Source organism: Carettochelys insculpta, chromosome 8, assembly GCF_033958435.1.
Source record: "Carettochelys insculpta isolate YL-2023 chromosome 8, ASM3395843v1, whole genome shotgun sequence".
In the NCBI taxonomy this organism is placed as follows: domain Eukaryota; kingdom Metazoa; phylum Chordata; order Testudines; family Carettochelyidae; genus Carettochelys; species Carettochelys insculpta.
This window is the reverse complement of record NC_134144.1, coordinates 22,569,830-22,597,364: the sequence shown is the minus strand read 5'-3', so window position 1 is coordinate 22,597,364 and position 27,535 is coordinate 22,569,830. Positions and strand designations below refer to the sequence as shown.

At 44.1% G+C, this 27,535-nt stretch overlaps 1 protein-coding gene across 2 annotated transcripts in view; it reads left to right on the top strand.

The window, feature by feature from the left end:
- GULP1 (GULP PTB domain containing engulfment adaptor 1) overlaps positions 1–27,535 on the top strand; it is a 345,309-nt gene that overhangs the window by 200,026 nt on the left and 117,748 nt on the right. For both annotated transcript variants that reach the window (XM_075000987.1, XM_075000986.1), the window contains exon 5: positions 7,228–7,289. In XM_075000987.1, coding sequence (XP_074857088.1) covers positions 7,228–7,289 — 62 coding nt within the window. The remainder of the gene's footprint in view (positions 1–7,227; positions 7,290–27,535) is intronic.

The window sequence follows — 27,535 nt, the reverse complement described above, 5'->3', positions numbered from 1 at the left end:
CTTTGGAATGGTCTACCCAGGGAAGTAGTGGAGTCTCCATCCCTGGAGGTGTTTAAGTCTAGGCTTGGGAAAGCCCTGGCGGGCTGATCTGATGGGTTTCGTCCTGCTTAGAGCAGGGGACTGGACTCGATGGCTTTTTTAGGTCTCTTCCAGCTCTATTGTTCTATGATTCTATGATCTTTTTCTGGATGAGAGGATAGTGTGGTCCTTTAGTATCCAGAAGTTTCTTGTTTGCTGTTTTGTCCAAAATATCCTTACAGCGTTCTGATAATAATTATATTACTTAACAAAGTAATTTAGGGAGCTTGAAGAAAGAGCTCCAATTTTCATCTGAATAAAATAACCAGTTTTCCCCTGGGCTAAGCTAGGAAGTTCCTAGGAAAGATAGATTCATTATTGGCTCTCTGAACACACAAGCATTAGCTTTGTAGAACTGAGTAGGTTTTGAAGAAAATTGAGCATCTTTGTGTCTCTCTCCTCCTTTGAGCAATTTAAATAGCTTAACATATGTAATGTCAGATATTTTACATAGAAGCTGTCAAAGCAAATAATTTGTGCTCTTTAATCAATAAATTATCCATGAAGAATTAGAGTTTGTTATTGTCAACGTCTAGTAAGTTGCACATTGCTTGCCAAATTTTGAAAACTGGCCATGGAAATGTGACTTCAGCCATTGCACATACGTCTGAATCCTGCAGCGAGGTGGACAAAATGGGTAATTCTTTATGTACCATAGACAGGTACTTATACATTTGTGTTATCACACAGAGGTTTAGTACATGTGTAAAACTGTCATATAGGCAGATATGTGTTGGAATGTCAGGCAATTAATGGTCTATGGTGACTTTTTTTGTGGAATGGCAGGTCTTGACAATTGTTGGTAAATTTTCCCTTGCTTTATAGCAAAGCATATTTTGTAATCTTTTGAATTACTATCATGAAAAATTAGTTCTTGTCTATTGAATTCAGTTTTAGAGATGTACTCACAGTGCCATATCTTATAAGAATGATAAGGGTTATTTCACACTTTGCTTGCTGTCTTCGATTTCTGAAACTGCTGCAAAACTAGCAAGAATATCCAAACTGTTGTTAATTCTGTGCTATGAGAAAAAATGTCATATGTATAGCTAAATATATATAATCTCTCACACATACACATCCTTGCTTTTTATTTGTATCTTTTCTAATACTAGTCTGTAATATTTTTTCCCCTTTTGGATCCTCCATTCTCAAAATTTTCCACACTGTTGTTTTTTTACCGACTGAATGTGTTTACTTTGGGATATTTCCAACATTTTTTAAAAAAACCGAAAGGCAAATATTATTATTTTAATATAAAATAAAGTTGGTTGGATATTTTCCCTTCATAGTTCAAAAATGAAAAAAGAGTTGTTTAATTATAGTAATATCCAGCAATTCAGAAAAAAGTAGCAACATGCTATTATACCAAAAGAGAGAAATGTAACTGAACTGCCAACATTTTACCTAAAGATATCTGTATTGAAACTTCAGGATGAGTTTGAGCATAAGACTGTAAATATGCAGCTATAATTGTAATTTTTGCACTGATGAAAATCTGTATCTTTCCCAGCCTGAATATCCTGAGCATAATGCAGGCGGCAAGGTTCCTGTGAGCCATTTTAGAGGGCACAGCAGTCAACTAAATGGAGCTCCAATTCAGTTATGATTACAGATGTTCAAATATTGTACCTCTTTTGGTCACGTGAACTTTTGGCCATGTAGCAGACCAGCAGCATCCCATGGACATCCCTCTGGAGCCCACAGCTTCAGTTTTTATGTTCTTCAAGAATCTATGGTGGCAGAAAGTTGAAAATATAGCTTGTCAGGTCAAAAGTCACAAATAAATGTAATGCTTTCTGGGAGTAAGAAGAGTCCAACCAGCTGTCCCAAAAAACAAAAGCTTCTTCCACAAATCTTGGGCATCTCTGCAGTCCTGCCCTCAGTCAACCCTTAACCCAAATAACTATGGGACAGGTGAATCTGTCTCCATATCCTCTTTAGAAAAGCCAGCGACTCTGTGACGGGCTTAAAACTTCCATGCTTGGTCTGTCTTCAGAAGTGAATTATTTCCCTGGGAACATTCACATGGACTACCTCTAATAGTTTGTGAATTAGGGGAGGGTTGTAAAATATGCTTAGAACTGGTCTAAACATCTGAGGTGGGGGCATGCAGAGTTTTCTGGGAGCAATATCTCAGTAGTTAGGTCATGGGCCTTGTAAATCCAGGGTTGGGAGTTCAGTTCTTGAGGGGGTCATTTAGGGGTCTGGGGCAAATAGATTTAAAAAATGTGACAGGGATGGTGGTAGATCCTGCTGTGAGTGCAGCCGACTGGACTCAATGACCTCTCAAGGTCTCTTCCAGGTCTATGAGTTAGGTATATCTCCATATATTTGTATTATAATTCAGAATAAAACACTGAATTTCAAAATTTCCCACAAAATGAGCAAGGGTGTGTAAAACACTCTTTCTTCCCTTTGCGGGTTGACTATACCACAAGTGGCAGTCCTGTGTGGTGTGAGCACCCACTACAGGATATCTCAACTCCCTTCATGCAAAGATGGCTGGGAATTGGGTAGTCACGGGTGAAGAAAGGGAAGAACGTCGATTCCTTCGGCTTCCTCTGTGTCACGGTTCACATAATGTGCTTACCAGTGCAGTTAACTTGTATCAGAAATGGTAGTAGTCTGTATACCATCCATTAGGCTGGTAAAGATTACTTCCTGTTGAAGAGCTTCGTGTCAGCCGATGTTCGGCTGTGGTTCTTTTGGTAGGGTACGGTTCAAGTGTGGTTGCAGGAGGGAATCAGGCTTTGCTTAGTGGTTACTTGTTATTTTATTCAAAGGTACTCTACTGAAATCTCATTGGTAACTTAGCATGCATAAACATAGATTACTGAAGTGCGCAAACACATAGCAGGTACAGTTCTCTTACCCCTGCGTCATTCAACTCCGGCGTTACCAGCGTCTGTCACCCAATCCCTAGGGAAGAAGAGTACAAGGAGGGCATCCCCTTACCCCGGGAGGCTTCACAATGACCCAGTATCTTTGTGCTGTGAAGGTATTCAGGAAGGGGCGGGGGGGGGGTTGCCTGGATACACCTCAGCAGAACCATGGGCCACTCTCTCACTTGTACTACTATCTCTTGCTTCAGAGGGGTAGCCATGTTAGTAGGTATCTGAAAAAAATAAAGAGAAAAAGTCCTGTGGCACCTTAGAGACTAGCAGATTTTTGCAGCATAAGCTTTCATGGGCAAATACCCACTTCGTCAAACCTCGTTATCGTTTGCTTGATCCTGAAACAATACAGTCATGTGCCAGCAAGTTAAAGAAATGTGGCTTAAGATAATGAACTATAAGTTGGATAGAAAGCTGGCTAGCTCATGGAGCTCATTGGGTGGTGGTCAACAGCTCGATGTCCAGTTGGTAGCTGGTATTAAGTGGGGTGCCCCATGGGTTGGTCCTGGAGCTGGTTTTGTTCAATGTCTTCATTAATGCTATGGATGATGAGATGGATTGCACCTTCTACAAGTTTGCAGATGACATAAGATGTAGAGACGGGTAGATACACTAGAGGGTATCGATAAAGTGCAGAATGATGTACAGTAGTCCCATTAGTCATGCGACGATTGTGTTCCGACGCACCCTCTCATAACTCGAATTTTGCCTAAGTCGGGGGGGGGGGAGCTTTTTTTCCCTGGCGGAATGCACATTCTGCAGCCAGGTAAGCTGCAGGAGCACCTGAAGCTCCTTTTGAAAGGGAGGGTTAAGCCTGGTAGTGAGTTGGGGATGTGGGAGGGGCAAAGCGGGGTTAAACCTGGGGTGGGTTAGGGCACTAGGGGGCAGGGGAAGTTGAGCTGGGGCTGTGTGGCCATGGGGGGGGGCATGAGCCACGGCCACGTGTGGCAGGGTGAGCCAGGCCTCGGTGGTTTGAACCAGGGCTGGGGGTGTTGAACTGGGACTGTGTGGGACAGGGAGTTGGGGCTGAACCAGGGCTATGCGGGGCCAGGGGGGTTGAGCTAGAGCTGGGGGGAGTGGGATTTTGAGTTGCATTTAACTTGTCTTAATGCAAGTTAAACGCAACTTGAAATTTTGCGTTTCAAGGGATTACTCTAGATAGATTGAAACATTGGGTCAAATGAAATCTGACGAGGTTCTGCCATCATCCCTGCGCTCCTCACTGTAAGAGAAGCTGACAGGAGAGTTTCTCCCAATGACCTCCCACTGTGGGGCAGGACAAATCAATTTCTAATATGCCAGTTCCAGCTATGCAATCCATATGCCAACATAATCACACTTCCAAGTACAGTACAGTCCCTGCTGGATCTGGAGTTTCTGGATCTGGAGTTTGTCTGGCAGATTTCTCTTCAGCTTCTCGGGCTCTCTCCTCACTTGATTGGCTTTCTCCACAGCTTGCAGAGAGCCGGAGAAGTTGAAGAGAAATTTGCTAGGTTAAAAACTCTAGATGGAGAAAAAATGAGAACAGCAGGGACTGTACCCTCTTGAAAGTCCAATGTGTGACCATGCTGGTATATGATTCAATTATGAAATGGCAGATATGCTTAATCAGTTTTATTTCATAACCCAGCTGCTAAACAAGTGTGAAATTATTAACAGAAAAAGTTAACTATTTAGTTATGTCTGTGTAAACTCATGGAAGACAAAGAGAATTGCATGTGCTGATGGAAGGGCAGATTATTGTCTAATATTACTCTTGTGCTAGTTCATTCAATGAAGTTCCAGATTCTGGAAATATAACACACTAACTCAAATGAGAAGAGTGTTATGTATATGTAAGTGCTGTTCCCCATGAGTTAAGGAATTCATCAAAAACTTAAAAAAAGTCAAGAATGACATCAAGTCATTTGAAAAACATTGCCCTAAGCCAAACTTTTAATTTCTCCTCTGCATCATGCTTTATGTGGATTTCTAAACTTCTGGTGTTTGGAATTATTTTTCTGAAACCTTAGCAGATTGTTTTTACACAAAATAGGCATTCTAAATAGTCATTACAAAGAAAAGGAAAGACAAATGTGTTGCAGCAAGCAGTTAACACATTATCACAGCATAATAAAATTCACAAAAAGAAAAGGAAGACAACAGTGTGTGTTTATTAGATGGATTGTTAAAGGAAAACATGCAATTTTATTTAGGCCATCCAGTGAACAATTACAGTTTTAAAACTCTGGTCCTAATTGTTAACATAGTTTAAGACATGATTATTTTTTATTGAAATCTTCCTTCCTGAAGTACTTAAGATAACGGGTTTGCTTTTGGTTTATTGTTTTTATTGATTTTCAAGAAATGAACACAATAAAGAAATCTATGAAACACAGTTTTATAGATATACAAACAATACATCAGAAAAAGGTTAATATACAGTAATTGTTTGGAAGTGGTGAAGAAAATATCAGAAAGATTGAAATAACACTCCAAATCTTATTTTAAGTTCTGTGAAAGATGATCATAAAGGAAAATCTTATAGGTGCACAGTCTGAAAAGCTAAGTTAGAGTATATCATTAAAAAGTCACAAAGTCTTTCTGGATAATCAAATTTGTTTCTTATCTAGGTTAACATTGCTTATTTGGTCTTGTTGTTCACAAAGTCCGCTGGGATCCATAAAATCTTAATTCCCTCACCCTCCAAAAAAGGAACTTACCACTGCTGAGGCCTGGAGCAGCCACCACCTCCTCTACCAGAGCTCCCACGTGCTTTTCCCACCAGAGATTGGGTGTGTACACAGGCACTTACATATGTGCCCCACCCCTGGTTGGAGGAACATATGCAGCTCTGCTGGTAGCAGCAGTTCTTCTAGGCTGCAAGGTGGTCCCTCCTGCCTTGCAAGGTCTAGCTGCATGTGGCAGGCTACCTCCAGCCGCATGCAGCAAGGCATCTCCAGCCGCATGGCAGGGTTCCAGTCACAGCAGGGTCCAGCAGCCCCTCCAGCAGCAGCGGCTCTGGCAAGTGGCAGTTTTTTGTTGTTGTTTTTGGTTTGGTTTGTTTGGGCGGGAATGTGGGGTGGGATTGGGGCTCAGGGACCTGGCGGGCAGTAAACCCTCACGTTTAATGGACTTTTGGTAATAAAGGACAGCTCTCCACCCCCATTGGTCCGTTGAATGGAGGATTTACTGTACAAAGAAATGCAGCAAATACGGTATGGGTGCGTCTACACTTGCATTCCTGTTTTGAAAGAGGTATGTGAATGAGGCAAATCGAAAATGCAAATGAGGCATACATTTGCATACATGGCACCTCATTTGCATATCTAATTTCAAAAGAGCTTTCGAAAGAAGGAAGCCAGTGTAGATGCTGCTCTTTTGAAAGTAAACCCCATCTTCGAAATAATCCTTCTGCCCATTAAATAAAGGGAAGAAGGATTCTTTCGAAGATGGGCTTTCTTTCGAAAGAGCAGCATCTACACAGGCTTTCTTCTTTCAAAATTAGCATATGCAAATGAGGTGTCGCGTGCAAATTTACACCTCATTTGCATTTTAAATTTACCTCATTTGCATACCTCTTTCGAAAGAGGGATGCAAGTGTAGACGCACCTTACAAGTTTACAGTGTACAATAATACTGTTGTTGGTAAATAAATTACTGTCTATACATTTTTGTTTGTTTCTTAAATCTAGTCTTGTTTTTCTGTGGTTTTATGCATTGCTATGTGTACCTCCCTATTATCTAGAATATTTGAATATCTGGCAACCTTCCAGTCCTGGGGCTGCTGGATATGAAAGAGTTTACTGTACTAGCCTGAGCCTGGAGAAACTTACAGTGAGGTGCTTGATCAGCCACAAATTTTCTGTCTGATCAGAGACAAGTTTGTTCGAGCCAGATTTTTAAAGGCATTTAGGTGCCTAATGATGCGAATACGTATCTTTTGAGATCAAAGATTGAAGTTCCTTAGCACTTTTGAAAATCCCAGTAGGTCCCTATCTGCATGTTGACATATTGGGTACCTTTGTAAATGTGCTCATTAGCCTCTCTGTGCCTCCTTTCTAAAAATGGGATAATATTACTACTTTACCTAAAAAAGACAAATTCACTGAGGTCTGTGAAGCACTCAGATCCTATGGTAATGGGGACATTTTAATTACTTATGATAGAAATATACTAATCTTAATAAAATTATGGGGATTGATGCAGTAAAAATTACAGTAGGACTTGATAATATATTTAATCCAATGCATTTTTGTTTGCTTTTTTTCAGACAAAACATGGATGCACACTCCTGAGGCTTTATCAAAACATTATATTCCCTACAATGCAAAGGTAAGAAAATGTCATTTTCCTCTTTGTTTATTTTTAAACAAAATTAAAAATAGTTTTGAGGTGTCATTTTGAATAGAAACAATGAATCATTTAATTTTGAAAATGTAAAATGCTTCATTTTTTGTTTCATTTTTAAATGAAATAGTTCAGTGAAGTTAAAACAAATGCATGAAATGTTCACTGTTGCCAAGTCTGTTTTCTAATTTTGTTTGTTTGCTGGGAAATGTTTCAGGCAAAACATTTCACACTGTTCTGTTCGCTGGATCCCCTGCTGCACGGATTTTCATTCTTGCCCCGTATGGAGTGCTGCAAATGTGGCAAGCTAGTTCAGGTTATCAGGTGATTCTTCAGCCACCTCAGGGTGTTAGAGGTGTGGATTCCTTCCCCATACCCATACATATAACCAGCTCCCGTTGTTCCGATTGTGTGCTTGGCCTTCGATCTAGTCCTAGAGATGCAGCTGATGAGAGGCAGTTAGAAAGATTTCAAATTCTTTAGGTTGTCACATCAGACTGAGAACAAGAGTTTTGCTACAAAGTGGAGACTTAACAGTTGGAAGCGATAGAGGCAGACAAAGACTTGGGTGTACTGCTTGATCATAGGATGACTATGAGCTGTCAATGTAATACAGCTATGAAAAAGTTTCATGCAATCCTAAAATGCATCAGGCAAGGTATATTTCTAATAGAAGCTGGGTAAGTATTAGCACCATTATGCAAGGCACTGGTGAGACCTCTTCTGGCATAATGTGTACAATTCTGGCCTTCCATATTCAAGAGAGAGTAATTCAAACTGGAATGTGTGCAAAGAAGGGTTGCTAACTGATCCAATGAATGAAAAGCCTATCGTACAGGTCGAAATTCAGAGCTTGGCTTTAGTCTAAACAATGTAAGATTGATAGGAGCTGTAAGTACTTTCTATAATACCTTAGAGATTTAAATGTCAGGGAGGGAGAAAAGTTACTAAGTGCAGGTTTCTAACCATCAGAGGAGTGACATTCTGCAACAGCCCTAAGAGAGGAGTAGTGGGGGCATGAAACCTAACTTGTTACAGGATTGAGCTTGATAAATTGATATATTGGACAGTATGATCCATGTGACTGCCAATAGCAAAAATTGCCAGTAGCTGGAGATGAGAGGCTACACGGGGAGGGTTCTGAGTTACTACAGAGAATTCTTTCTCAAGTATCTGCCTGGTGGGTCTTGCCCCTGTTCTCAGTGTATTGCCATATTTGAGGTTGGGAAAGCATTTTCCCTAGACAAGATTGGCTTAGACCCTGGGGGGTTGCACCTTTCTCTGCACCGGGGTTCATGGATCACCAGGTTTAAACTACTATAAATTGTGAATTCTCTTTAACTTGAAGCCTTTAAACAGAGGTTTCCAATACAGGAGTAGGTGGAGGCAATTTTGTGCCCTACAGTGTGCAGGAAGTCAGACTAATTGATTGTGATGGTTCCTTCTCACCTTAAAGTCTGAGTCTTCTCTCTCATAGATATTTGATGGGATCATTGTGAGATCCATGCTTCAAGATCAAAAATGTGATTGTACTTTCCTCTCATAAAATAAATATCCATGAGAAAGTTGCCTCCTCCATCTTCATTTTTCTTTCCTAGTTCTGATATCTGTTTAGAATCTGTATGGATGTAGAGAAATTTCAGGTGTTGGTACTGATACTTCAGGTACAGGAAAGCATTTCAAAATGCAGAAGGGAAAAAAGAAACAGTGAAAGACACAGTGATACCCATAAAAACAATCCAGCATCAACAATTGTTGATGAAGAAGGTTATTTTTATGTTATTGGAAAGATCACGCATTCCAAGCAGAGACCCCAATGGTTTTATGCTCATTCTGTAGTACAGGGTTAGCAATAAAACAGTGGCAGTTCACCAGGGTTAGCCACTGGTGGGCCACCACCATTGCATTTCTCAGCACTTCTGCATGTCTGGGCGATTGAAGCTCCTGTTTGCCACAGATCACTGTTTCTGGCAAATAGGAGCTGCAGGAAGTGTTGTAGACTGCTTCCCTGTCTGTTATTCGTAAGCAGGTAGGACACTTACAGTTAGTAATTCTCTCCCTTTCACCCACACTTCGCCCACCCCTTCTGTCGTATGTATCTGATTTGTCAGTTTTTATTTTATAATTTTTAATCTCTGTGTTATAAAACCATCATACCATTACTATCTCCAGATCTGAAGAAGTGGTTCTGCCCCAGGAAAGCTCATCATCTAATGAATTGTTAGTCTTTAAAGTGCTGCTGGACTGCTTTTTCATTTTATACCCACCAGGGTGTCTTTGTAATGTCTCCATTGTTGAGAGCATGATCTTGTTTTCCATCAAAGCAGCATACTGGTATAAAAATATTTGACTGTTACGGCAAAAATAAGGTTCTGCACCTGCTTTGCTAGAAGCACCACAGTATTACTCACAAACTCATTAAATAGAATCTTTCAGAATTTTGCTTTAGGCCTGCAAAGACCAGTGGTTTCTCAGCAGTCAGCATTGGCTGACAGATTGGCAGATCACAAAAGAAACTCTTAAAGGGCTTTCACATTCTGGTATGACAAACTGTGATATAGCTTCACCTCTGTCAATTTATATGACAGTGATACTTTTATCTTGCATTTCGAAAACAGTATGATAAGATTTAGGGACCAAAGGTATATAAAAAATGGAACACCATTTATAACAGATCTGTCAGTGGGAATGTCTGAGTTTGAAGCTACTATACTGATTCTTCTGTTTATAATCTATATTTCAAAATAACAGGCCCATAATAAATTGATTACATGAAGTATAAATGTATGATGCTATAGAATGCCAGTAGTATGATTTCTATGTGGTAAAGAAGAATTATTTTACTCAACATTAATAACTTTTTTATGTAAATTAAAAAGCAGACTGTTACTCATTTAAATATAAACATAAAATCCAATATAAAGCTTTAATATTTCATACACCAAGCTCTGCACCAATGGCAATAATTTTCCTGGCTGCCTACATTAGAAAGAATGAGACCCAGAACCACAGCTGATATAAATTGGCATAGCTCCAATGAGGCCAATGAGCTATGCAAATTTACACCCAGATCAGGATCTGTTTTTTTTCTTCATTCATAATTTTGAAATGTTGTTTACATTTTCCAGGTCTCTTATATTTTCCTTTGTTTAAAGATTAAGAACATAACATACACAAGTCCACATCTTTGCTTTTTCTTGCACTCTATAGCTCTAAAATGTGTAATGATACAAGCTTTAGAAGCATATATGAGGTGCTTGAGACTGGACTTATTGATTTTTAGAAAATAATAATTATCCACATAAATAGCAACCCTTTGAGAATTCTCCAGTACTGCATATCAATCTTCTTCTGCATTTGAATAGTGTCGCAGAAGAGAACCATGACACCATTTCTCATGGGAATTAATTATATAGGTAAAAGTACCAGAATAGCATTGGCTATGTGATTTGTAGCTAGTACACATTGGAAATTACAGTTAAAGGGAAAATTCTGATATTCAGACCACCCAACAAATCCATACTCTGCTTCGCAGATCTTTTTTCATATTCTGCACTTGGTCCCTGCAGAAAACGGGTTAATTGGGCTTTTTGTGTGATGATCGAGCACAGAATATAAAACAGGTATGGAATGCAAGTAAGAGATATAAGCTATATTACTGTATAGTGTGCATGCGTGCGTGCATGCGTGTGTGTGTACAGAGTGCAGACAGAGTATACTATAGGATACAAAACCTGCCAGAAAAGAGTGAGAGCAATTGTATGTATGCAGCTAAGTCTTCCATGTTTGTCTATCTCGTTGTCCTTGGCTCAAGCAGTTAGTTCCATTTATTTTGAGAAAATAATATTATTAGGACAAGCATGCATTAGAATCATAGGGTTGGAAGAGATCTCAGGAATGTCATCAAGTCCAAACACCTGCTTAAATCAGGATTAATCCCAATTAAATCATCCCCATCAAGGCTTTGTCAAGCCAGGACTTAAAAACTCTAGGAATGGAAATTCTACCAGCTCTCTGAGTAACCTTATACCAGTGCTTCACCACCCTTCTGGTGAAATAGCTTTTTCCTAATGTCCAATCTAGATCTCCACTGCAACTTGCAAGCATTGCTCCTCATTCTGTCATCTGTCACCACTGAGAACAGCCTTTCTCCATCCTCTTTGTCATCACCTGTCAGGTAGTCGAAGGCTGCTATCAAATCTCCCCAACCCCTCCTCATAAGTCATGTGCTCCAGCCCCCAAATCATTTTTGTTGCCCTCCACTGGATTCTCCCCAATGCATCCACATCATTTTTTGTAATGGGGGGCCCTCAGAATTAGATACAATAGTCCAGATGTGGCTTCTCCATTGCCGAATATAAGGGAATAATGACTTCCCGAGATCTGCTGGCAGTGCTCCTACAAATTCAGCCCAGTATGCCATTAGCCTTTTTGGCTATATGGGGCACATTGTTGACTCATTTCCAGCTTCTCATCCACTGTAATGGCCAAGACCTTTTCTGCAAAACTTAGCCAAAACTCAGCCAGTTTTGTCCTTAGCTAGTCAGCCCTCAACCTGTAGCAGCATTTGGGACCTTGCACTTGTTTTTGTGAAGCCTCGTCAGATTTCTCTTAACCCAATCCTCCAATTTGTTGAGGTCACTCTGGATCTTATCCCTATCTGCCAGCACAGGGATCAGCAACCTGCAGCTCTGGGGTTGCGTGTGGCTCTTTAAGGAGTCAATTGCAGCTATGGGTGCTGTGGCCATTGACTCGTCTTGCGGCTCCCTGCCCTGTCGTGGCTGAAATAATGGAAGTAAATTTAATTGGATTAATGGCCGGATCCCTCCCAATGGCCTGGCGGCCACTAAAGCAATTACATTTAGTTCCATCATTTCAGCAGCGGCGGAGTGGGGAGGCGCCTGGGCTACAGGGGGGACAGAGTTAAACCTGCCGGAGAGCATTGGGGAGGGGAGCCTGTAGAGGAGAAGAGGCGGCATGTGCAGCTGGAGGAGCTCATTGGATGAGGTGGGTTAATTCTGGGAATGGGGGTGGGTGGGTTTGTGGCTGAGAGGGGGTTAAGTGTGGGAATGAGGGGGTGAGTTTGGGGCTGAGACGAGTTAATCCTCAGGGTGTGGGAGGGCAGATTTGTGGGATATGGGCCAAGCTTGGGGATGGGGACAGATTTGGGGGCTGTGGTGGGTAAAGAGTGGACATGGGGGCAGGTTTTTGTGCCAAGAGCCTAGGAATCAGGGGGTGAGGGAGCGGCGTGTAGGGTTGATGCAAACATTGCTCCTTCTTGCTTAAAAGCCTATCCCCAGGCACAGCATTTTTCTTGTCCTCATTTGCTCTCCAATCCAGAGGTGAAGGTTACTTAAAATTTCTAACTGGTACAAATCATTGTGCAAAAAGTATGGTTACAAAAAATATGGGTTGACGTTATTTATTAAGGACTGTCTCATGTTCACATACATTCTAGGTCTTGAAGTATTACTTTTGTAACTGAATTTAAAAAAAAAAAACAGCTCTTCTCACTGTTTTGGTTGCAGACCCCTGCTCCAGCATATCTACCTCTGCCCCTATTTTAGTATCACCCAATAATATGCAGAAGGTGTAGTCCATCATCCAGGTCATTAATGAAGATGTTGAACAAAACTGACCCTGGGACCAACACTGATCTCCAAACAGCCATTGAGCCTTTGATCACAACCCATTGAGACCAATGATCTAACCAGCTTTCTATCCACTTTACGGATTTATCCAATCCATACATCTTGAACTTGCCAGCAGGAATACTTTGAGAGACCATACTAAAAGCTTTGCTAAAGTCCAGGTGTATCACATCCAACACTTTTCCCACATGTACAGAGCCAATTTTGTTGTGGAAGATAGTGAAGATGGTGAGGCATGATTTTTCTTTGATACATCCATATTAACTGTTCATAATCACTTTCCTCTTTTCCAAATGCTTCAAAATTGATTTCTTGAGTATCCTTTCCATGATTTTTCCAGGGACTGAGGTGCGGCTGGGAGATCTGTAGTTCCCCAAATTCTCATTCTTCCCCTTTTAAAGATGACCACTATATTTGCCTTTTTCCAATCATCTGGGACCACCCCAAATCACCAGGAGTTTTCAAAGATAACAGCCAGTGGCTCTGTAATCACGTTAGCCGAACCCCTCAGCCCCCTCAGGTGCATTAGATGTAGCCCCTTGGGTTTGTGTATGTCCAGCTTTCTGAATAGTTCTTAAACGTTGAAATAATAATCCAACATGCTCTGAAGTTAAATGCAATACGCTGTCAGTGTCATAAAATTATTTATAGAGAAGACACTTGGAAACTTTTAAATTGTGGCAATATCCCATTTCCTGCAAAAGTTTATCGTACTTAGACATTTGGTATAGTACACTTTATAAGAGAGGATATTTCCAGAGATGTAACTTGAAGTTTAAAAACAGGCTTTTGTTAAATCTTTATATAGCAACTTTGCAGTGCCTTTTTGTTGGCTCCTGTTTCACTGAAGTTAGTGACAAAATTCCCAATGACTTTTGTGGGATCTGGAACATGCTTCTGTTGGGTTATTCTTATACCAACCATTGGATTCTTCCAACTTCTGGCACTTTTCCTGCCTGTGAGCCTGCACATCATTTATTTTGCCCTTATTTTTCTGTTGTATTAATTTAGTGAAACACAATTGTTTAATCTCCATAGGATTATTTGAAAACACTTCAAGAGAAAAATTGACTATAGCCTAAGTAAATTTGAGGGAGGAGAAAATAGTACTTAATAGTTTAATATAATATTAAATAAATAATTTTCATCACTTGGGTTTATTGGAAAAATCAATAAGCTAAAGACTTAATAGTTGTTCCTTATAAGAGTACAGTGGTTAGATAACTAAAAGATTTGCCAGTCATTGCAACTGAGTTGGAAGTAGAATCAATAAGATGACCTTTAGGTAAAAAATGAGAAGACTAAAGAATCAAAGAATCAACAAGCAAGCTGTAGGTATAAGATGATGCCACAGAAAATAAGGTGCACAAATAATTTTCAATAAGGGTTATTTAAAGATGGAAATTAAAATGATTTACCTGAGTCAACAGAGTCCTCACATGTTTGGGATGACGTGCTCAGTTACAGGCCTGAGCAAGGCGCTCTCTGTGGTAGAGCTTTGAACCATTGAAAGTTTGGGAATCAGAAATATCTGATGGTGTAAAATAATTAATTGAATGTCACATATGCACTTTATATTACAAGATAAACAAACTTATTGCTGAAAATGCTTTTGAACAGGATCTTTTTTTTGGAAGCTTCTGGAAATTGGCTTATTTAGATGTCACTTGTGACTGAGGCAGCCTGTACATTAGAAAATAAATTTGAATTTAAAGCAGTTAGATCAATATTACCACGTGACTGTCTTCACTGTAAGTACCATTAGCTCGATTTATTGAGCACCAATATCAATATCATAATATTGTTGGTATCTGATGGATATAGTGTCAAGCTCAGATTTAAAAATTTGAATAAAGTCCCGTGTGGAAGCACCACATCTTAAAATCAAATTTATTAGCCTCCAGAGGTGTCCTGTATGTAACCCACAATGCCCCTTAGTGCTCCACTCTGGCCACTGCTCTCCAGGTGCTCTGGAATTAGATAACAGGAAGACTGTGAATTTCAAAGTGGGAACAGCAAGCCTGCAGCTGTGGGCCCATGTTTGTCTGACAGCCTGAGAAATGTCTTTGTGTCTTTGCTATTAGCTCTGTGAGAGCATCTGCCCATTACCAATGGCCCTAGCGCAAAGTTCATAGTTCTGTCTCTACACTCGGTATTTTTTTCTGAGCTGCCTGGCACCAGCTTCTGCCCGACCGCACTAAGTGGCAACAAGGCTGTTGTGGGCATCATGCATACATAAGAGGCCAAGAAACTTCTTCTCAACAGTTTACATTTGTGTGCAAAACCTCCACCCTCCCCCACAGGCACCATGCCATCAGGGTAGTTCCCATGCTCAACCACATCACATGGATGGCCCCTGAACCAATAAAAGGATCTGTCTCCTATTTGGTGCTGACCATGCTGCCAGGCAACGCCATGTCCTGACTTGCACATGATTAGGGCTCCAAGGGTAGGAAAGATTTTTGGGGGCTTGCTGCCGCCGGGGGAAGTCTCCCATGGTGGCTAAGATACTTCAACTACTTGTACGTTTCAACCAGCTCTGAAGCCACAGATCACAACCCTCCCTGCCAAAAATATTTTTGGGCGCTTGTTGCCCATTGCAGGCACCCACTGCTTTGATGTATCTGTTATAAAATCTTTTGTTTAACATTCCCTCTCTTTATTCATGTTTTGAGCTTCCCCCCCCAAAAAAAATACAGGGTGGAGCACGAATTAAGATTTCTGTTTCCCTTCTAATTTCAGTTTATGAGATTTCGCTGCCATCTCCCGTGTTGGCAATGTCTGTGTAGTGAAGGGGAAGGCAAAGATCTTTTTTTCCTAACCTTTTCTGTCCTCTTTCTTCTAACTTTGAGAATATAGTCACTCCCTGTATTATTTTCAGGGATTGGATGCAACCATAGGAGAGGGGATAGTCAGTGGATGGCCAGTTGAGAACACAGCCTGTACACAGAAGCCTTATAGTGCACCAGAAAACCCAAAACCCTCCCCTCAGCAACTCTCTTTTTTCAAAAACTTTCCTATCATCTCTTTCTTCAAGTTTTTCAGGGTCCATGTATAATATACAGGGAACTGCTGCAGTCATGGGGGCGGGGCAGTCTGGATGGCCAGCTGAGAATTCAGTTACATAAGAGAGAGATTTCTGTTAACTTTTTTGCCATCTCTGTGGATATCCTATTTTTCCTTTCTTCCGATGGGAAAATGGATCTATTTCACTTAACGCAGGAGGGGAATGAGGAAAATGCAATGTGGGAAGATGAAGTCAAAGACCAGCAAACATATCCAGAATGCTACAGGGATGAGGGAAATGTGGGATAGTTTCCCAAAATCCCTTACTGCAAGAGTCAATGTTTGCCAATTGACTGTGGCAGCAGTAGGTCGACTTTGTGAAGAGCATGTGTGGAGGTGAGGATGGCCAAAATCGAATGTATAAACTCCAGAGTTAAAAATCAATATTAATAAATCTATTTTATCTCATAGTGTAGATGCATCCTGAGTCTACAACAGCTGAATTAAAAGACAGAGAGAGTGAGTGAGCGTGCTGCTGGCACAGAATGGGGCTTCATGCATAAAATGACACAGACTTTTTACATCCTAATCCGGTTTTGATTGGCATAAATGAAGCAAGAGTAGAATGATGGGGAAACACCTTTTGGTGGCAGTGGTCAGGAACAGATATGGAACATAGTAGAAAGATGAAGGAATGTTGCCAGTGGTGCTGACAGCCACCAGAGGCCCGAAGATCAGCTGCAGATCAGAGCAGCTCCATGTCCTAGAAGAGGTGAAGCCAAGTGCAGAAAGTCCAGAGGAGCAGGAATTTACAGACTGATCCTGCGAGCTGCTGATCTCCTCCTAGAGAAAACACAGGAGCTGAGAGGCCTTCAGGGCAACACAGGTACCATTTAGTTCCTTGCAATCTTTTTTTTAAATTCCCCCCCACACAACACCACCACACCCCCCCAGAAAAAAGAAAAAAAAACATCCTACAAGGTGCTGCAAATAGACCCCATTTTGCACCCAGGCAGAACCTCACAGAAGTAAGAAGGGATATTTGCAGGCTCAGACATCCACCTGTGTGGGGCAGCTTGTCAGAGCAGGACCTAATTTTTTCATTATTTACATATGTATTTTGATATTGCTGGTGTTACATAGGGGCGGTGCTATTTGAACATTTCTGTGGTTATTTGTACAAAGCCAAGTCAACTGACAGTTTAGGCATATAGTTACTTATAATATTACAATAATATTGTTGTCTGTAAAACTGACCATATTTCACTGAAGTAATTATTTGGTGCAGTGCTTATATTGGGAAGAAAAAAAATCCAGATTATAATATAAAGCCATCTCTAAATACCCTTAACATTTCCATTCACCAGAAAGTCGTTTACCAAAATGACTTTTTGAAAAACTTTATAAGGAATAAAGTATCTCTGCTGCTCAGCTAAGCTGCGTCTACACGTGCCGGCTACTTTGAAGTAGCTGCACCAACTTCGAAATAGTGCCTGCCACGGCTACACATGGAGGGCGCTGTTTCGAAGTTGACATCGACGTAAGGCGGCAAGACGTCGAAGTCGCTAACCTCATGAGGGGATGGGAATAGTGCCATACTTCGACATTGGACGTCGAAGTAGGGCACGTGTAGCCGTTGTGCGTCCCGCAACATCGAAATAGCGGGGTCCGCCATGGTGGCCATCAGCTGAGGGGTTGAGAGACGCTCTCTCCAGCCCCTGAGCTTGATGATGGTCACCGCGTGCAGTGGCCCCTTAAAGGTCCCTGCCCCCTGCCTTCCTGTGCAGGAAGCTGAGAGCACGTGCAGGCGGCAGCCCAGCCATGCGGCCAGCCTGCACGCCCCTCTGCAGCCACAGACACCCCCCCCAGCTGTGATGGCCGCCCACCAGCCCCCCAAGCATCCCCAGGGCACCCCCCCAAGGGGAGCCAGGGCTCCCAGCCCAGCAGCGAGCCTGGCAAAAGGAAGCAGGGCCCCTCCTGGATGGAGGCCGAGCTTCAGGACCTGCTGGGGCTCTGGAGTGAGGAGGAGGTGCTCCAGGTAATGGGGAGCAAGAGGCGGAACGTGGATGTGTTCGCTCGGCTGGCCCGAGGGCCTGGCCGCCCGGGGTCACCCTGCCCGCACTCCTGACCACGTCAGGAGTAAGGTGAAGGAGCTGCGGCAGGGTTACGCCCAGGCCTGGGATGCGGCCGGCTGATCTGGGGCTGCCCCAGTCACTTGCCCCTTTTACAGGGAGCTCAGGTCCATCCTGGGTCCCCGGCACACCTCCTGCCCTCTGGCCACTCTTGATACCTCGGCCGACAAGCCCCAGCAGGCTCCGGAGGCGGAGTCCGCCCCGGAGGTAAACCCCGCGCCCCAGGAGCCCCCCCCAGGAGCCCACCCCTGTGGCACCGGAGGAGGAGGAGGAGGGGGGATCCTCCTTCAGCTATGGGGGGCTCCGGATCGACATCCCGTCACGGAGCTCCAGCAGGGCGTCCGCCCACCGGGTGTCCCCCGACCGTGAGAGCGGACCATCAGGTAGGTACCCCCCCGGTGCACACCCCCGGGGCTGAGGGGTGGGGGTAACAGACATGACCAGGGCCCTCCACATGCCCAGATGACCCTGGCCCCAAGGACAGCAGTGGCATGTCCCTCAGAGGAGTGCATCAGCCCCTGCCCCCTCTGCACGACAGTGCCATGCCCCATCCCTGGGGATGGGGGGGAGCGGAACCTAGGGTCCCCCGGGGGGAGGGGGTGGGACACTCAGCAGCAGCAGCAGCATCTCCCAGGGACGGGGATGGGGAACCAGCAGCAGAGGGGTGGGGGGACAAGGGCCACGGCTCGGGGCCCACACTAACAGCTGTCTCCACTCTTCTTCCCCCCCGTGTTCTGCAGCTGCACCATCAGAGGGACCAGAGAGCGCCAGCAAGGTGTCAGTGGTCCCGGAGAGCCCACTGGGGCCATCAGTCCAGACTACCCCTCGGCGGAGCACTGACCGGCCCCAGGGTGGGGACGACGGTGGAGCCAGCACTCCCGGACGGCGACAGACCCCCAGCTGCTGGCGATCCTCCGTCGGCAGCTGGAGGTCTCCGAGCAGCACCTGCGGGTGGAGGAGCGGCGCCTTGCACTTCAGGAGCGGGCTCTGGCCTGGCGCCAGGAGGCATGGGGGGCCTTTATGCGCACGTTCAAGCGCATTGCGGACCACCTGGCCCCCCATGCCACGCCGGCCGCCGCTCTGCCCGCCCTGTCTGCTCCACCTGCCACTCCATCCGCTGCTCCACCCACCATCGCACTGCCATCCGCCACCGAGGGCCCTTCCGCCGAGGGGACCTGGGGCCTGCTGACACCCGCTGGCCATATCTCCCAGTCCACCAGGCCCCCAGCCAGCCCCGGCCAGGGCTGAGGCTGAGGCGCGGGTCGCTGCCGCCCACCCCCAGCACTGGACATTAGGGGTTGTGGGGCCCAGGACGTGGCCTCCCCTCCCCCTTTGTATATATCCCCTTCACTTGTCTTTTGTAAATAGTTTGTATTAGACCCCTGTTATGTTGTTATGATGATACCTGCCCCCCCATGTAAATAGTTCTCCCCTTCCTTGTCTTCCCCTTTTTTTGCCTGTCATCTTATCTTATAATACATATAATATATATAATATTTATTTTGGCTGTAAATAGTTATGATAATAATAAAGAGTTCAACATATTCTGGTTTGACGAACAACATGTGTTTTTATTTACAAGAAATGGGGGGGGTGCTCTTGGGTGCTCTGTGGTCTGGGCGTAGGGGCAGGGAGTGTTGTGGAGGATGGGTAGGGTACAGTGGGGGGCCTGCCAGTGTTCACCCCGCGGCCTCATCGAACTGGGCCCGCATGGCCTCCCAGACCCGAATCCCTTCGGGGTCCACCTGGCGACTGGGGGCAGCGGGTGGCTGCACATCGGCCCTGCCAGCCTCCACAGCCCAGCCCTGAAAGAATGCCTCCCCCTTGCTCTCGACGAGGTTGTGGAGGGCGCTGCACGCGCCCACAATCTGGGGGATGTTGGTGGGGCCCGCATCAAGGTGGGTGAGGGGACACCTCCAGCGCCCTTTGAGGTGGCAAAATGTGCGCTCCACCACCTGGTGCGCGTGGTTCAGGCGCATGTTGAAGCTCTCCTGGCTGGCTGACAGGTGGCCCATGTAAGGGTGCATGACCCAGGGCCGGCGGGGGTATGCCACATCTGCGATGATGCAGAGGGGCATGGTGGTGTCCCCCACAGGGATCTCCCTCTGGGGGATGTAGGTCCCCGCCTCCAGCCGGCAGTACAGGCCCAAAATCCGGAATACTCAGGCGTCGTGGGTGCTGCCAGGCCAGCCCACATAAATGTCCAGGAAGCGGCCCCGGCTGTCCACCAAGGCCTGGAGGACTACTGAGTGGTAGCCCTTCCTGTTTAAGTAGTGTCCTCCACTGTGCTCCGGGGCACGGATGGGGATGTGGGTCCCATCCAGAGCCCTGAAGCAACTGGGGAAGCCCAGGGTAGCAAAGCCCACGATGGCGGCATTCGGGTCCCCAAGCCGCACGAGCCTGTGGAGGAGCAGGGCATTGATGGCACGGACGACCTGCAGGGGAAGCACATGGGAGAGCACCAATGAGGGGTGTGCAGGGTGTGTGTGGCCCTCCCCTGCCAGGGCTGCCTCCCCCTCCCCCCGTGGCTCCTTTTACCTCCATGAGGACAGCCCCGACGGTGGCCTTGCTGACGCCAAACTGCTGGCCCACGGATCGGTAGCTGTCCGGAGTGGCCAGCTTCCAGACAGTGATGCCGACCCATTTCTCCACGCTGAGGGCACGCCGCATGGCGGTGTCCTGGTGCCTGAGTGCGGGGGTGAGCCACTGGCATAGCTCCAGAAATGTCTGCCGGCTCATCCGAAAGTTCTGGAGCCAGCGGTCGTCGTCCCACTCTCCGAGCACCAGCCGCTCCCACCAGTCGGTGCTCGTGGGGTAGCTCCACAGCCAGCGGCGTGTGCGGGGGGGTGGGGGGGCTGCAGGGTTTGGGGTTGCTTCCTCCTCCCCTGCGGGCAGCTCCTCCTCTGTGGCTAGGATGTGATCAGCTGCCTCCTGCATGGCATTAAGCAGGGCGAGCACTGCTCCTACAGGGGCGGCTGGGTGGACCTCTGGCTGCTGCTGCTGCTGCTGCTGGGGGTCCATGACTGCGTCGCCCGAGTTGTGCATGCCTATGGCTCTGCAAACCGCATGCTGTGAAGGCTGAGTGTGTCTGGGAGGGGCCCTTTAAGGGAGCGGCTAGCTGTTGCCCTGGAAGTGCTAGTCCGCCCTGTGACCCTGTCTGCAGCTGTTCCTGGCACCCTTATTTCGATGTGTGCTACTTTGGCGTGTAGACGTTCCCCTGCAGCGCCTACTTCGATGTGGTGCTGCCCAACGTCGACGTTGAACGTCGACGGCACCAGCCCTGGAGGACTTGTAGACATTATTCATCAAAATAGCTTATTTCGATGTAGCATACACTCGTAGACGTAGCCCTAAAGTGAAATTGTTAGTGAGTACCCTCTTTAGGATTGTGGTATTTCTCCAGAACACAGCCAGGTAAAATGTATTAAATATTTTTTGCATATAACTTCCATTATCTTTATATTTCTCTTTTTATTGGAATCTTATAGGAATCAGCTGTGTTTAAGTAGAGTTTAGAGACACAATCTCAACTGAAAAAAATACTATATTGATGCTTCTTTCATTATTTAGATACCCAGTAAATGCTGGGTAAAGCTCTAATCTGCTTTTGTTATAATTCAGCTGGCTGTGTTTATGGATGCTAAATTATTCATAAACTGTCCTGTTTATCTGCTTTTTACTCCAGAATTCAGATTGATTCTGGAGACACGTGTAGGTTCTCATGTTTGCATTTCTCGTGTTTTTGTTTTGTTTTTCACTCGGGATGTTCTTTTTGACCCAAAACAATGAGACATCTGATCTTTTCATTGCCATTCAGTACACAGGTGGTGAAGTATTATGAGAAAACCCCATTTGGCTTCGTTTCAGTACTATAAATGATTTGTGGGGGCCAAAAAAGTTTCAGGAAAAATGCAAATACTAGATACTCTAGTGTATTCTCTACTTCAGTGTATCCAGATACTCCATTGTATTCTATGCAATTGGACAGACCCTGACCAATCCTTGGATAAATGTGCAAGGCCCAAAAGGTCAATGAACAGGATAGTTTCACAGCATGACTAAGCTGGAATTTATTCCAAAGGGCTAATATATCTACTGAGTGCTGCAGAGCTGAGGAGGGACCAATAAATTAACAAAGATGCAACTGGTGAAATTTTTGTGGATAGCTGGTGCTCCACATCTGGCCCTTGCACCGCACAGGACCCTTGTGCAACACTCAGTTCTATAAGGCTTTGGGAAGTGAGTTAAGAATCGACCCAGTCTGATTAACTGATGCAGTGTAAGTGCTTTTGCTGTCTTACAGCACGTACCTAAAGCAAAGTATTTATACATGTTGCAGAAGATACAGCAAATGAACACTTTGGGTCTGATTCTCTGCCTACCTTGCACTTTATGTAGTAGTTACTAGCTAAATAAAAGTGAATGAAAAGAAGGTGTCTTCAAGTATTTTTTTTTTGTTTCTTTTTTTTAGACGGATAAAAATGACTATGCAGAGTGCAAGCCATTTGAAGAATAGGGCCTTTTCAGATTTTAATACTATACTATCATAATTTTTTCACTGTTCTGAGAAAAGGGGAGAGAGTGAGAGGAAGTGGAGGTTCATACACTTGGAAGTAGTCCTCCGGGTTTGGGGGAGCTCAGTTATTGGGTGCAAAGAATAAGAAGTTACAATATTTCTAGAAAAATTGCACTGCCATGTTTTGCATTCAGTTTGTTCTGTGTTTCTGAAATCACCATGTCCCTGCATTTTATAACATGAGTATTGGATATCGCATGTGCCTGAAGACACAGTTCTCCTGGACACAATTACTATCATTTGCTTTCTATATTCCAAATGTACATTCCTGGGAGTGGTAAATCATATTGTCAGGAAAAACGACTTCCTACTGAATCACAGAAGTTTTAAAAAGTTAAAATGGATTTTTTAACCCACTAATGTAGGGTTGGTTGCTATGCTCCCTCAGATATTTACTGTGGTTGCTGGCACTCCAAAAGGGACTTAAATGTGATACTATTCAGTTTGGTGGTATAACCCACACGCCTGTGGGCTATGGTTCAGTGTCCTATCTAGTGACACCTAGACTGCTTCCAAAGAGAAAGAATGAGTCTGTTCTACAGTCTTACATGTGGGCCAGCTGGCATTTAGCTCAAACTGCAGTGGCTCATGCACTAAGCTCAAGACATCCTAGGTTCAACTCTGCCCATGGGTGGTTCCTGTGGCTCCGGAGTTAGTACATTAAACAGGCCTGAGCATTAGGTTTAGTGCTTGTCCATGGGAAAATGAATCTAACAGGAAAGACTCAGGTTAAAAAGTAAAAACAGAGCAGCTTTGTTAAAGCTTTTAAAATGATGTTTTCTTCCTCATTAGAACGAGTGTTACTTTGCATGCTACATCTGATATATTAAGTAGATTAATGTTCTGTGGTAGTGAGTGTCCTCAACATCCAGTGCTCTCCTTGGGGTGTGGAGGACACTCAGCATTCCTGTGGGAATTCCTCAGCACTTGACACCACTGGATCTCAAATTACTTATTTGGAAAAATATGGCTAAGTCCACACTACAGCACTCATTTAAAAGAAGTTCTTGTGGAAGCTCCTTCACAAAATCTTCTTTCAAAAGAGTGTCTCTACACACAAAAACGAGGATTAGAAAAATCGATCCTCTCTTTCAGTAGAGATCATTCACACAGCCCCCACTTTTCCAAAGAATGGGTCAAGGATAAAAAAAAGTCTGGCACCATAAGGACTGTGCACACGTTTTTTTTTTGTGTATCAGAGAGGTAGCCGAGTTAGTCTGTATCTCAAAAGCAAGAAGTCTTGTGGCACCTTATGGACTAACAGATAATTTGGAGCATAAGGTTTCATGGACAAAGACCCACTTCATCAGATGCATGAGTGCGGGGTGCAGGTTTCCAGAGGGGTATTTAAAGAGTGGGGTCTCAGTAAAAGGGAGGGCCAGAGCTGACAAGGTCTATTCAGCAAGGTGGAAATGGCCCAAATGCTCCAAAATATGTTAGTCTATAAGGTGCCACTGGACTTCTTGTTGTTCACAGAATGATAAAGTATCTTGCAGACAGAAACAAACAAAGAAATGTCTACCAGATGTTTGATGGGCTACTCAGAGGCATGGCTCTTTGTTCCTGATCAAAGAAGGCTAAACCACAGGGATTTTTCCATACAGAATAATAAGGCCTGTGGCAGGTAGAGATGAAAGAGAGAGAGAGAGAAGTATATGACTGCATCTACACTAGCAAGTTCTTTAGAAAAAATGGGCATTTTCCGAAAGAACCCGCGGAGCGTCTATGCACAAAGTGTGCCCTTTCGATCTGAAATGGAAAGAATATCAGAACTTTTTCTGGGAGCCCTCTTCCTCTCACAGATGATTTAAAGAGCCTGTTTTTGAAAGATTCTTTTAGGTAAAAAATGTCTGTGGATGCCATGGGGGTCCTTTTTTCAAAAGAGCACTCCTCAAAGCACTGGATGTTTTGACCCCGGCCTGTTCTTTTGAAAGAGAGGGGGCCGCATGGACTCTCTCTATTGAAAAAGCAGTTCGCTCTTTTGATCTCCTTTTTTGAATGTGGATGTGCTCTTTCAGAAGCTTTTTTTAGAAGACCTCTTCTGGAAGAACTTCCCAAAGATCGTTGTAGTATAGATGCAGCCTATGTGAAAAGCAGGTTGTTACCTGAAGCCTGGTGAGCAGAAATTTGTATGGTTCTCGTAGTATCCATTTCTGCTCCTTCCCTTTTGCTAGTATGTATTCCTCCATCTCTGTGGAATCAGCGTAAGCAACCAGTTAGGCTCATTGACATTCTCCTCCAGGAATTCTTGCTGCATAATTAGATAGTCCACTGAACTGTAGGCTGCTCAAACCTCAGGTTGCTGTTCCTTCTGAAATCATAGGCAACAGCTGCATGACTGTGAGGCTGCTTTAAACAGGGCTTTAACCTCCTGTCTGCCAGGCTTCAGGTTGTTCTATGGCTGCTATTACTACCATTTTTATGAATAATATGGTAAGAAGTTTCAGATTGTCTTGCCATTCTAGAAATACACAGGGCCCAATTCTCAATTAAATTGAAAACAACTTTAAACTAAACTATGTTTGCACCTACTTCAAGCTACCTATACACTGCCAGGCTCATACAGATGGGCTTAGTTTAAGTGAAAATTAGCCAGCAAAAGTATATGTTGTTATATGGATACAATATTTCCAGCCAGCTGAATTTTTCTGTAATCTGTCAAGCAGCAGGGACTATTACTCCATTTTTTCTAATGTGTTGTTTTTCTTAACTGTGTAGAATTATCAAATTCTCTTCTCAGCCCCGGCTAAAGCAATGTGGAAAAATACTGTTTCTGTGACCAAAAAAACCAAACTTCCTGAACAGGAGCATCGGCAAGTATTGAGCAACAATCAGAAAAACCTACTCTGTTTACCAACAAGGACAAAACTACAGGAATCCCGGTATCCATGAGTAAAAACAACATGAAAACCATAGTCAAGACATTTTGGAAAAATCCATTTCACGCTTACTGAATTGTTGATCCCTCTCTTCCAAAGGAAACCATTGAACAGATCGCTAGACTAGTGAAACCATCTTTACCATAAAAGTTACATCTACCTAGCAGTCATGGATGATGAATCACCCATTTTGCTGCTGCTGTCAGTAGGCTCTTCTAGAGCAACTAAACATTAGAGAGCACAACCTAAAGCCTCGAGAACAAGAAGTCTTGTGGCATCTTATAGACTAACAGATATTTGGGATCCTAAGCTTTCGTGGGCGAAGACCTGCTTCATCAGATGCATGAGAGGGGGGCTGGTTTCAGAGGAGTATTTAAAGAGTGGGGTCCCAGTAAGAGAGAGGGCCAGAGCTGACAAGGTCTATTTAGCAAGGTGGAAATGGCCCAATATCAACAGTATTTATCAAAAGAGATAAAAACAAGTCAGATCAGACGGGGGATGTGAGCCTGACAAAGCCTGACTTTGTCAGCCTGATCCTGACCGAGAAAGGAGTTGTGTGGGGCTTCCAAGGTTACTGAAGGGGGATTGCAATATTGTAATTACTTCTGTGCAGTTCCTGATAGCAGCATTGCCTTCAGAGCTGGATATCAGGAGTGTTGCAGCTGCTGGCTAGGAATTGAGCTCTGACAGCAGAATGACTGTGCGCAACAGTGCATAAATAAAAAAAGCAGTCAAGTAGAAGGTTAAAGACTAACAAAATAATTTATTAGGTGTGCTTTCGTGGGACCCACGTCAGCTCACCTAATACATTATTTTGTTAATCTTTAAAGTGCTACTTGACTGCTTTTTTGTTTTGATCGTATATAGACTAGCACAGCTTTCTCTTTGTTACTATTCAAGTGCATAGATAAGGTGTTAATATGAAGTAAGTGCTCTGCTGACTGCAGAGCTTGACTATGAGCAGCCACTGTTTTCTGGTCAGCCAGTTTTGAAAGCAACAGTATAGAAATAAGGGTACCATGGGTATGGTACTACCACGCTTACTTCTGCACTGGTGCTGGCAGTGTATGGCCTTTAGAACTGGGCACCCAACCAGCATTACAACCATCACTCTTCAGATGGCTTGCTCTGACAGCATCGTAGAAGTAAGAGTGGCCATACTGTGACCCCCCAGTAACAATCCTGTGATCCCCCTGCAACTCTCTTTTAGACCCTGAATTTCTGAAACACTGATCTACCCCATGAAATCTGTATAGTATATGCTAAAAGCCCACCGAAGTCCAGATTTCACAATCTGTGGCACATTTTACATGGCTGTGAATTTGGAAGGGCTCTACTCATAGGCCAGTTGTTCTCAAACTTCATTGCATAGTACATAAGAACATAAGAACGGCCATACTGGGTCAGACCAAAGGTCCATCTAGCCCAGTATCCTGTCTGCTGACAGTAGCCAATGCCAGGTGCCCCAGAGGAGGTGAACCGAAGACAATGATCAAGCAATTTGTCTCCTGCCATCCATCTCCCGCCTTCGACAAAAGGCTAGGCACCATACCTTACCTGTTGCTAATAGCCATCTATGGACCTAACCTCCAAATGTTTATTGAGCTCTTTTTTAAACTCTGTTAGAGTCCTGGCCTTCACAGTGTCCTCTGGTAAGGAGTTCCACAGGTTGACTGTGCGCTGTGTGAAGAAAAACTTTCTTTTATTAGTTGTGAACCTGCTACCCGTTAATTTCATTTGGTGTCCTCTAGTTCTTATATTATGGGAACAAGTAAATAACTTTTCTGTATTCATTTTCTCCACACCATTCATGATTTTATATACCTCTATCATATCGCCCCTCAGTCTCCTCTTTTCTAGACTGAAAAGTACCAGTCTTGCTAGCCTCTCCTCATATGGGACCCGTTCCAAACCCTTAATCATTTTAGTTGCCCTTTTCTGAAGCTTTTCTAACGCCAATATATCTTTTTTGAGGTGAGGAGACCAC